The following is a 12,509-nucleotide window of genomic DNA, read 5'->3' on the forward strand; positions in this document are numbered from 1 at the left end:
GTTTGGGTCATAAAAGGGAATTATAGAGCATTGTTTTACGTGACTCTTCTGCTAAACCCTTCAGAACTTGCCATGTAGCTTTCAATTGCCTTTCATTTTCGAAGCTCTCATTTGTAGAGCTGATGTTTCTGGCTGACAGCCTCTAATGCTTTACACCAGATCCCTGCTGCTATGCCTGCTGCTGGGTGGCAGACCCGACTTGGAGCCCTTTGTTAATGGCAAAAGTTGATGTACAAAACCTCCTTTGTTAACAAGGCTATTTAGTCTTGATGAAGAGGAGAGTGAAGAAGTGACATTATTAGGGGTCTTTCACCGCAGGATTTATTGACTTCCTTCTTGGCTTCTGTCTCCAGTATTCTAATGTGTAGCTGTGGTAATAGAATTGTATCTTCTGATAACTGCAAATCCTCTAGAGCTATACACCCAAACTAATGCATTACAAAGGCTGAGGATTCCCAGTAGAGCCGTTCAAGTTGAATTTGTCGTCTCGTCATGTGTATTTTTTATTTTTGCTTTAAATATAATGAAAGCATGCTATGTAGATATTGTGATAGATAGATAGATATTAGATAGATAGATAGATAGATATTAGATAAATAGATAGATAGATAGATATTCGATAGATAAACATTCAATAGATAAATAGATATTAGATAGATAAATAGATAGATAGATAGATAGATAGATAGATAGATAGATAGATAGAGATAGACATTTGATATTAGATAGATAGATATTATGATAAGGAATTAGATAGATAATAAATGGATATTTGATAGATATATAGATGAAAGCTAGTATACGTAAGTGTACTGAAGGCACTGTATAGGCTCCTGCATAGATTTTGGAAATTAGACTTTATCCAAATAAGAACCCTGAGGGTCTGGAAATATGGACCGCCACTGATCTTGGAAACAAATTGGTATGGGAACAGACACACATCACTATTGCATTAGAAAGTGATCTGTGAACAATGGCACTGACTGTCCCTCACAATGACTAGACGTTCTAGACAACGCATTCGCAGCCAACTTTCCATTGAAAATAGGAATGAATGGAAACTCCCTTAATTTGAATTCTTTCACATCTTCTTGAAATGTCTTTTAAAAGTCTGTTATTGCAAATCTCCTTTTAAAAAGTTGTGTAAATTAGACAAAAAGGGTCTGCTGGAGACAGCACCACTTGTCTATGGACATGTCTGGCATTGCTACATTCAAGCTCTCACCAATGAAAACGTACACTTTCATGTCTTTTTCATAGTCTTCACATCTTACAGCTTTTCAAATTCTACACTTTTTTTTCAGGGCTGTGCCAAAGTTTATGAAGCGTGTTAAAGTTCCAGATTACAGAGACAAGAACGTATTTGGAGTTCCTTTACCCGTTAATGTCCAGAGATCTGGTCAGCCGCTTCCACAGAATATACAGCAAGCTATGCGATATCTGCGCAGTCAGTGTCTGGATCAGGTTTGTTCATTTATGGGATGTAATGGAAGATAATTTTGTTGTCTGCTTTGTAAATACCCGTTACTTAAACTACTCTTTTTTTTTTCTCAAGGTGGGATTGTTTAGAAAATCGGGAGTCAAATCCAGGATCTTGGCTTTACGGGAGATAAGTGAGAACAGTTCTGATCCTCTGATGTATGAGGGACAATCTGCATATGATGTGGCTGATATGTTAAAGCAGTATTTCAGGGACCTGCCAGAGCCACTTCTCACCAACAAGCTCTCAGAAACGTTCCTTCAGATCTACCAGTGTAAGTTGGATTAATACAATTAATTATCTGACTTCTTTATTGGTATGCAGTGTAGCACAAGCAGATTGAGCATTTTTTGACATTTGTCCTACTTGATTACATTGGCTTATCATAAATTGGGACAGGCTCCCCTTAAATAAAGAATATTTCATACCCAATAAATACTTCTCTTCCTTTTCCTAAAGTATTCTACTGAACCCCAAAAACTCTTAGGTCAGCCCATGGCATATTCAGGAATTGGGTTCCTCTTTTTCATAGAAAAGCAATGGTAGTAACCTTGACAAACTATAGAATTTGGCCACACAGAAATTACACCCGTAAGAAAATCAGTAGACCATAGTCTAATTAATATGACTTGCATGCATATCTAAATGCACATTTATTGTAAGACCCTTGTTGTGCTGTTCTATGCAATGATTGGGTTGTTTTGATGTTTTTAGATGTTCCAAAGGACCAGCGTCTCCAAGCTATTAAAGCTGCTATTATGCTTCTGCCCGATGAAAACCGAGAGGTTCTCCAAACTCTCTTATTCTTCCTGAGTGATGTGGCTGCAGCTGTGGATGAAAATCAGATGACACCAACCAACTTGGCCGTCTGTTTAGCACCTTCATTATTCCACCTAAATACCTTAAAGAGAGAAAACTCCTCTCCAAGGTAATAGGTCATATACACAATCCCATATTATCTTGGGTGGTCCAAGTACTGTTTTCCCATTGATAGTGACAAAACCAATGGCAAAATGATGCATTGTGTTATACCTACTTCAGGGCTTGAGGGGGTAGGGCCTGATCAGCATGTACCTCCACCTCCGGCCATAACACCACATATTTTACCCACAGTGCTCTTATAATATTTTATGTTTTTTAGTTTTTTTATATATATACAATTGTTTCAATGACTAAACCTCTCCACCCGTGTGTTTATTTTCCAGGGTAATGCAAAGGAAGCAAAGCTTGGGAAAGCCTGATCAGAAAGATCTGAATGAAAACCTTGCTGCCACCCAAGGCCTGGCACATATGATTGCCGAATGCAAAAAGCTCTTCCAGGTACTTTAAGTCACATAATTGTAAATGCTACTATCACGTCAAGGTCATAATGTATAATTGTAAATGATTGCCATGCCCTTCTTTGTGATATTTGTTTCTATCTTTCTTTGCTGGGAGATTTTTTTTTCATGGGTAAATCAATTTTTTTCATCCTGGTTACATAAAGGTTTAAACTCTGGATTAACAGAGCAGTTGCATTCTTTAGTAATACTACAAATATAGTACTCTGTGCTCTATGTTAACAATAACAAGATGTAAGCCATTTATAAAGTTTCTGCTCAGTCTTTTCCTAAATGCAGTAAAATCCACCACAGCTAAGTTATTGTTAGAACAGATTTAACAGATTTATTTTATTGTTTTCTATTCCAGATTCCTGAAGAAATGAACAAATGTCGCAATTCTTATACGGAACAAGACCTGAGGCCGGTGTGCCTGGAGGAACTAGTCAACGGAAATGCTGAGAGCCAGTGTGATTATCAGTCGTACCTTCAAGAGGGCATTGACAGTTTACTCAAAGAGGCCAAGGACAAGTTTAAAGGCTGGGTCAGCTGTTCCACATCTGAACAGGCCGATCTTGCCTACAAAAAAGTGAGTGTTTTTATAAAATGACAGAATGAGTAAAAATCTATAACTAGTACATATGTGTCAGGTACTTGTATGTATGTGACAAGGATGAATATACCATTTCCAAAGCAAATTAGCTCTTTCAAAAAAAAAAAAGCCAAAAAAAGAAAACTGCACCTCTGGTGCCACCAGTTCAAAGGTAGTTATTCCTATAAGTCAATGTTTAACCTTTTAAAACAGTCCGTTTGATATAACTTAGGGCTCAAGGCCTGTTTTAAAAGGTTGAACATTGACTTATAGGAATAGCTACTGGTGGCACCAGAGATGCAGCTTTCTCTTTTTGGCTTTGTTTTTTTGAAAGAGCTTTTTTTGGATGGCTACCTTCCAACTAATGGGACCAGAGGAACAGCTTTCTTTTTTTTTTTTAAAGAGCATTTTCATAATTTTTTTCCCAGAGGAGCATCATTGCATGGCCTACAAGATTCCTTATACCTAGACGTTCTCCAGAACCACCCATTTGCAGCATATTTTGGATTTTGCTCATTAAGAACATTTTGAAATATGGCCATATGTTTTATCTCTTTAGGCAAGAGGGACATTTGGTATTTAGTTGTACTGCATTTCTCATGAAGCTTTACTCTGAGCAGCTGTTTGTTTTTCCATTTGCTGCCTTCAGGCTACTTGTGTACTTATGTTAATTAGGAGATGGTAGTTGATCCTCAATAACTATTAAATATTGTGTTCTTGCTATGATTAGATCAGTAGTGATTTTTGGTTAGTAGGAAACCTAAAATTACCGCCCTATTAATTAATTTTTCTGTTCTGGGGCTTTGCTGCTGTGTCTCCTCACACTAGATATTATCCATTCATCCGACATTTTACCACTGTCCCTTTGTTGCGCAGATTCCAGATGGCCCTCCACTACGACTATGGAAAAGCACTATAGAGATCCCGGCCCAACCAGAAATTGTTCTTCAGCGTCTACTGAAGGAGCAACACATGTGGGATGAGGATCTCCTGGATTCAAGAGTTGTTGAGACATTAGATGAACAGACTGACATTTATCAATATGTCCAAAACAACATGGCTCCACATCCAGCCAGAGACTTTGTTGTCTTAAGGTGAATAACGATGATGTAGTAATGTTGGATCTATAAATTTCGTTAAGTTGTTTTTTGCATCTCATACATTTTATAAACTTCCATAGATCCTGGAGAACCAATCTACCCAAAGGAGCCTGTGCTCTTCAGACCACATCTGTTGAACATGACCAAGCTCCTTTACTTGGTGTGAGAGTCAATGTGCTTCTGTCCAAATACCTCATTGAGCCTTGTAGCACAGGGAAATCCAAGCTCACTTACCTGTGCAGAGCAGATATGAGGTAAGAACCATACTTCATAATTCAATAGTTGGGCTTTTTGGATTAATATATCTGGATCTTGCATTGAGCAACAATATATCTGTGTCAGTACACGTTCCATGGTACAAAACTTACATTTTGTAACTCTTTAGGTATACGGTTAAGATGGTCTCATTAAAGGGGTTTTCCAGGATTACTTTCAGAAATGGTGCCACACCTATCCACAGGTTATGTGTAGTGTTTACTTCAATGGAGCTGAGCTGCAATTACAGACTAAACTCATGGACAAGTGTGGTGCTGTTTCTGAAAGAAAGTACCCCTGTGCTACTAAATCTGGAAAGCTTCTTGATTCCAAACATTATAATAAAGTCTTAGGGGGTCATTTAGTATCCAGAACTATGCCTATATTAGGCATATTTTTGGCGCACCTTGCAGCGTAAAGGTTATTTGCGCTGCAGTCTGCAACTTTTCCCCACTCACGCCACGTCTAAAAAAGTGGGCGTGGCATTCATACTTTTCTACACCTGCAAGGCGTAGAAAATGGTCTAAATGTAAGCTAGGAAGCTGTCTTACATTTACATCAGCGCTGGATACACCTAAGTTATGTAGAGGCTGGCACAGGGGCTCTTCATACCTCTTCAAAACTTCAGCGGATCCGCGGGCAATGCAGGGGCTTATTAAGACCGGCATCTAAAACGCTGGTCTTCATAAATGACCCCCTTAGTGTTCAGCATATTATGGTCTGAGAATTATACAAACAGGACAATGCAAATGCTTAGCATTTCAGTTGAGATATATCTTTTCATATATGTCTCCTTCAAAAAGATTTCCTTTTTTATATTAAAAAATAAGACTGCTAAAGCCATCGTTACTGAATGTCTATGACCATCTAGACTCCAAACATGTAAGGTGATAAATCCTGTTGTGTACACCTGAACCATCCAATAGCTGCAATTCATTATTCTGCAAGACTAGACTTGTACTGAACGTCAGGAAAGTTAGAGATATCAGGAATCAGCACACCACTATCCCTCATCATGTTTCCTCTATTCTTGAAGAAGTTGATATCATCTGAAACAGCCATAATACCAGCCTCTTGTTGAGGCATCTAGTATAATATCACGTAGACCCACATAGCTATGCATATGTTACATGATTTGGACTGAAATTTGACTGCAACCTACTAGTTATCTGTGGTATACTTAAAGGGAAGTGATACCATGTTAGGTAGTGTAGACAGATAACTAATATCTGACTTTTTTTCTGCTTCAGGGGCCACATGCCAGAATGGTACCATAAAGTTTTCGGACAATTGTGTGCAGCTGAAATTGTAAGGATTCGAGACTCTTTTACCAATCCACAAAGTGAAAGTAATAATGGAAAATCAAGGTGACAAACCTAGGAACTGTCACCCAGAGTTTGGAGCGAATCATCCATCCTTAGGAAGAAGACGAGGATCCCACCTTTTGGACCTCTTCTTTGTATGTTGTGCCGTCATTTGTTATTTAGGACTGGTTATATGCAAGATTTGAAGCTGCTTTACATCCACATGGTGCTTAAAGCCCTGGACTGGAATTACTCATCCTGTAGACTCTCAACTTCTATCGTCATATATGTTTTATTACATATCAACTGAATTGGCTTCTGAGAAGCAAAAATACTTTATTGGAAAGACGTATTGTGTAGACTTAGAAAACAAAAGCCACATTCCTTAATGCTGTTCATGTAAATCATCATCCTGGTTCCTGGGGACTGGTGTATCCACTGGAATAATTGGTACTCATTCTTTTATTCTGTATAGGTATCTATATACTTTTATTTTCCAGAGATATTTGCACAGTGAAGATGTGTGAATGAGTTTTGTCCTTGTGATCTTCATCGTCGTCAAGTGTCTGGTACACTGACAGCATGTAATGGATTTATACTCAGGTTTAGTTCAAGTGGTCAACAAATCTTACCAACCTATTCTTAATGTATATTATGTCTATCCCAGGTTTGCCGACCTGTCATTGTACAGGTAGTCTCTTCTGGAGAACATCAACTAGACCCTACAGCAAAACCATTTAAGCCTTCCACTCAAATATTGTCAATCACTCTTCACACTAGACAAGCATCCTCTTCTATGTTATAGAAAGACAGATATTATACACCTCATTGAGATACAGTATATATGCTTTAATGTTCATAACCTATAAGATTAAGTTCAGACAATGTGCCTCATGAGGCAACAGAGTAATTTAAATGATTATTTAAATACTTCTACTGTGGTGATCCATGGTTTCCATTTAGAAGCCAGATACTGCTTGTATATATTTAAGAGCATAGTCCCTGCCCAGTGCAGATACTTTTCAATGACAATCGTAGGCAGCAAAGACTTCTTTGGTAGGTGGTTAATGCAGTGGGTGTCAAGGGTCCAGTCACTGCCATGCAATGAGATGAGCCTATGGCACCCAGAAGATATAGGAGGTCTCTTTAAATAGATTTGTTACAGTATGGAGGAGGAAACTTGGAAGTTCTTAGAGGTAAATGAATTGAATGCCGTCTGTAAGGAGAAATTTTTTGAATGAAAGTGATGAAAGATTGTTTTGTTACCGTTGTCAGTATTATTTTATATGCTTTGCAATGAAGAATCTCTTTATGTAACAGTCGTAATAATAGTGTTCTCATTATCAGTGTTTCCACGTATTCCATTAAATATATAAAGCTTGTATATTCATTGTAATCTTCGTGATTGTAAAAATGTGTCACTGTACATACCACTTTAATGTAATGTAATGCGTATGGTTCCAGATAGCAACTGCATGGCGAACTTAATTATTTAATGTATACTTGTATTTATACCTCAGTTTTTATTTTTTTCAGTATCTGGATGCATTCCCTTAATTTTACATGTGCTAAACATGATAAATATCAAAAAAACTAAAGAGCTTAGAAAATAGATTTATATATTGATGCATATGTCTTATCGAAATATAGCCAAGTGCACTATTAAATGTCTCAAATGAAACTCTGTGGTGTCCATTCTTCTGTGAAATGGAATGGAGGGCTAAATTCAGAGACTCTTTTACCAATCCACAGCCTGAAAGTTATAATGGAAAATCAAGATGACAAACCTAGGAACTGTCACCCAAAGCTTGGAGTGAATCATCCATCCTAAGGGAGAGGACGAGGGGCCGGGACGGCAAGCTCGTCTCACTCATCATTTTCTACGCCTGTTTTAATGCAGAAATGATTCTGGTCTTCTCATAGCTTTGATACATAGATACATAATTTAGCCTCAATACAAGCATTTGAATACCATCCTCCATTCTGCTGCTATAGTAGGTGTCTCCGTGCCTGCATTATTATTATTTTTATTCTTTCTTAAAGGGGTTGTCCGGGTTCAGAACTGAACCCGGACATACCCAGAATTTCACCCAGGCAGCCCCTCCTTCGGGCTGCCAAGCGGAGGCTTCCGCCCAGCAGTGAGCCCGGTGACGTAATGCACACATTTCATTTCCGTAATGGTTTCGCATACAGGCCGCAAAAAAATACACGAACGGACATGGACATAAAATACGTTTGTGTGCATGAGCCCTAAGAAGGCACTAAAAAGACTGAATCAATGAATAAGCACTAGACCTAGAGATGACATCGAAATTATTAACATAACAAGTATGAGTAATGTAAATCCCCAGGGGCCCAACACCATCAGCAATCAGGCAGTCGCTGGAAGCTACAGTCAGGTCCATAAATATTGGGACATCGACACAATTCTAACAGCTTTAATTTCAGGGTATTTACATCCAAATCAGGTGAACGGTGTAGGAATTACAACAGTTTGCATATATGCCTCCCACATGTTAAGGGACCAAAAGTAATGGGGCAATTGGCTTCTCAGCTGTTCCATGGCCAGGTGTGTGTTATTCCCTCATTATCCTAATTACAATGAGCAGATAAAAGGTCCAGAGTTCATTTCTTCATTTCAAGTGTGCTATTTGCATTTGGAATCTGTTGCTGTCAACTCCCAAGATGAGATCAAAAGAGCTGTCACTATCAGTGAAGCAAGCCATCATTAGGCTGAAAAACAAAACAAACCCATCAGAGAGATAGCAAAAACATTAGGCATGGTCAAAACAACTACGGTATTTGGAACATTCTTAAAAAGAAGGAACGCACCGGTGAGCTCAGCAACACCAAAAGACCCAGAACACCACGGAAAACAACTGTGGTGGATGACCGAAGAATTATTTCCCTGGTGAAGAAAACACCCTTCACAACAGTTGTCCAGATAAAGAACATTCTCCAAGAGGTAGGTGTATGTGTGTCAAAGTCAACAATCAAGAGAAGACTTTACCAGAGTGAATACAGAGGGTTCACCACAAGATGTAAACCATTGGTGAGCCTCAAAAACAGGAAGGCCAGATTAGAGTTTGCCAAACGACATCTAAAAAAGCCTTCACAGTTCTGGAACAACATCCTATGGACAGATGAGACCAAGATCAACTTGTACCAGAGTGATGGGAAGAGAAGGGTAAGGAGAAGGAAAGGAACTGCTCATGATCCTAAGCATACCACCTCATCAGTGAAGCATGGTGGTGGTAGTGTCATGGCGTGGGCATGTATCGCTGCCAATGGAACTGGTTCTCTTGTATTTATTGATGATGTGACTGCTGACAAAAGCAGCAGGATGAATTCTGAAGTGTTTCAGGCAATATTATCTGCTCATATTCAGCCAAATGCTTCAGAACTCATTGGACGAGCTTCACAGTGCAGATGGACAATGACCCAAAGCATACTGCAACAGCAGCCAAAAAGTATTTTAAGGAAAAGAAGTGGAATGTTATGCAATGGCCAAGTCAATCACCTGACCTGAATCCGATTGAGCATGCATTTCACTTTCTGAAGACAAAACTGAAGGGAAAATGCCCCAAAAACAAGCAGGAACTGAAGACAGTTGCAGTAGAGGCCTGGCAGAGCATCACCAGGTATGAAACCCAGCGTCTGGTGATGTCTATGCGTTCCAGACTTCAGGCTGTAATTGACTGCAAAGGATTGGCAACCAATCCATTACTTTTGGTCCCTTAACAAGTGGGAGGCACATATGCAAACTGTTGTAATTCCTACACCGTTCACCTGATTTGGATGTAAATACCCTCAAATTGTGTTTCATTTCAAATCCATTGTGGTGGTGTATAGAGCCAAAAATGTTAGAATTGTGTCGATGTCAAAATATTTATGGCCCTGACTGTATATAGTGGACAGAAGGCTCTATCCACTATGTAGTTCCCGTTGCAGGTATACTACAGTTCGGCTCCCAATCACTTGATGTTAGCTGAGTTGCAGTACCCTAGCTCGGCCACTAGACAGTGGACTGAACCCTGCTGTTTTGGTTCCGTCCACTATATATTTTCTGAGGCTCCCTGTATCAGTGGAGATGCCTTGTGTTAGACCCTCAATCTGATCGACATTGTCAGCTAGCAAACTTCTACTGTTTGCTGTCTGCATCTTTTGTGGCCCCATTGAAGTGAATGTAATTGCAAATGCAATTTTGCGGAACTGATGCGGACCCATGCAGACGGTCATCTGAATGAGCCCTTACACTGAATGAATTACCAACTGTATGTTACCAGTTGGAGGTGTGTGATTGCACAGACTGACACTGTCTCGTCAGTGCTGACAATATCAGACTGTGTAGGGACACTCCCCCCAACTAGTAACTACCAGTTGGTAATTCATTTACAAACTACTAATAGGAATAGTAGAGGAATGCACAACATAGAGTTATACACTGCTCAAAAAAATAAAGGGAACACAAAAATTACACATCCTAGATCTGAATTACTTAAATATTTTTCTGAAATACTTTGTTCTTTAAATAGTTGAATGTGCTGACAACAAAATCACACAAAAATAAAAAAATGGAAATCAAATTTTTTAACCCATGGAGGTCTGGATTTGGAGTCACACTCAAAATTTAAGTGGAAAAACACACTAGGCTGATCCAACTTTAAAGTAATGTCCTTAAAACAAGTCAAATGAGGCTCAGTAGTGTGTGTGTGGCCTCCACGTGCCTGTATGACCTCCCTACAACGCCTGTGCATGCTCCTGATGAGGTGGCGGACGGTCTCCTGAGGGATCTCCTCCCAGACCTGGACTAAAGCATCTGCCAACTCCTGGACAGTCTGTGGTGCAACGTGACATTGGTGGATAGAGCGAGACATGATGTCCCAGATGTGCTCAATTGGATTCAGGTCTGGGGAACGGGCGGGCCAGTCCATAGCATCAATGCCTTCGTCTTGCAGGAACTGCTGACACACTCCAGCCACATGAGGTCTAGCATTGTCTTGCATTAGGAGGAACCCAGGGCCAACCGCACCAGCATATAGTCTCACAAGGGGTCTGAGGATCTCATCTCGGTACCTAATGGCAGTCAGGCTACCTCTGGCGAGCACATGGAGGGCTGTGCGGCCCTCTAAAGAAATGCCACCCCACACTATTACTGACCCAATGCCAAACCGGTCATGCTGGAGGATGTTTCAGGCAGCAGAACGTTCTCCACGACGTCTCCAGACTCTGTCACATCTGTCACATGTGCTCAGTGTGAACCTGCTTTCATCTGTGAAGAGCACAGGGCGCCAGTGGCGAATTTGTCAATCTTGGTGTTCTCTGGCAAATGCCAAACGTCCTGCACGGTGTTGGGCTGTAAGCACAACCCTCACCTGTGGACGTCGGGCCCTCATATCACCCTCATGGAGTCTGTTTCTGACCGTTTGAGCAGACACATGCACATTTGTGGCCTGCTGGAGGTCATTTTGCAGGGCTCTGGCAGTGCTCCTCCTGTTCCTCCTTGCACAAAGGCGGAGGTAGCGGTCCTGCTGCTGGGTTGTTGCCCTCCTACGGCCTCCTCCACGTCTCCTGATGTACTGGCCTGTCTCCTGGTAGCGACTCCATGCTCTGGACACTACGCTGACAGACACAGCAAACCTTCTTGCCACAGCTCGCATTGATGTGCCATCCTGGATAAGCTGCACTACCTGAGCCACTTGTGTGGGTTGTAGACTCCGTCTCATGCTACCACTAGAGTGAAAGCACCGCCAGCATTCAAAAGTGACCAAAACATCAGCCAGGAAGCATAGGAAGTAAGAAGTGGTCTGTGGTTACCACCTGCAGAACCACTCCTTTATTGGGGGTGTCTTGCTAATTGCCTATAATTTCCACCTGTTGTCTATCCCATTTGCACAACAGCATGTGAAATTGATTGTCACTCAGTGTTGCTTCCTAAGTGGACAGTTTGATTTCACAGAAGTCTGATTGACTTGGAGTTACATTGTGTTGTTTAAGTGTTCCCTTTATTTTTTTGAGCAGTGTATAAAAATATGCTCCAGAGTGGTTATTGCATGAGAAATGCTAGTAGTTACTAAGGGTACTTTCACACTAGTGTTTTTCTTTTCCGGTGCTGAGTTTAGTCCTAGGGGCTCAAATCCGTAAAAGAACTGATCAGCTTTATCCCCATGCATTCTGAATGGAGAGCAATCCGTTCAGGATGCATCAGGACGTCTTCAGTTCAGTCTTTTTGACTGATCAGGCTTTTCAGAAAACCGTAGCATGTTGTATTTTTACTTCTGGCCAAAAATCCGGAACACTTTGACTGAACGCCGGATCCGGCCTTTTTCCCATTGACTTGCATTACTGCCGTATCTGGCGCCGTGTGTTCAGTCAAACCGGATCCCGCTTTTGCATGTTAAACCCGAAAAATGTGAAAAAAAAGTTAAAGTCCATAAATGGCGGATCTGTTTTTTCCAA

General features: G+C 40.5%; 1 protein-coding gene across 4 annotated transcripts in view; it reads left to right on the forward strand.

The window, feature by feature from the left end:
• Positions 1-7,725, forward strand: part of DLC1 (DLC1 Rho GTPase activating protein) — a 590,258-nt gene extending 582,533 nt beyond the window's left edge. For 3 of the 4 annotated variants that reach the window (XM_040418808.1, XM_040418809.1, XM_040418810.1), the window contains 8 exons: positions 1,305-1,464; positions 1,556-1,754; positions 2,195-2,408; positions 2,686-2,800; positions 3,170-3,388; positions 4,268-4,485; positions 4,572-4,745; positions 5,997-7,725. In XM_040418808.1, coding sequence (XP_040274742.1) covers positions 1,305-1,464; positions 1,556-1,754; positions 2,195-2,408; positions 2,686-2,800; positions 3,170-3,388; positions 4,268-4,485; positions 4,572-4,745; positions 5,997-6,117 — 1,420 coding nt within the window. In that variant the 3' untranslated portion in view covers positions 6,118-7,725. Of the gene's footprint in view, positions 1-1,304; positions 1,465-1,555; positions 1,755-2,194; positions 2,409-2,685; positions 2,801-3,169; positions 3,393-4,267; positions 4,486-4,571; positions 4,746-5,996 lie in introns of all 4 variants that reach the window. The other variant, XR_005776381.1, reaches the window with a different exon arrangement.
• The last annotated feature ends 4,784 nt before the right edge of the window (positions 7,726-12,509 follow it).

The sequence above is a fragment of the Bufo bufo genome, chromosome 2, assembly GCF_905171765.1.
Source record: "Bufo bufo chromosome 2, aBufBuf1.1, whole genome shotgun sequence".
Lineage (NCBI taxonomy): Eukaryota > Metazoa > Chordata > Amphibia > Anura > Bufonidae > Bufo > Bufo bufo.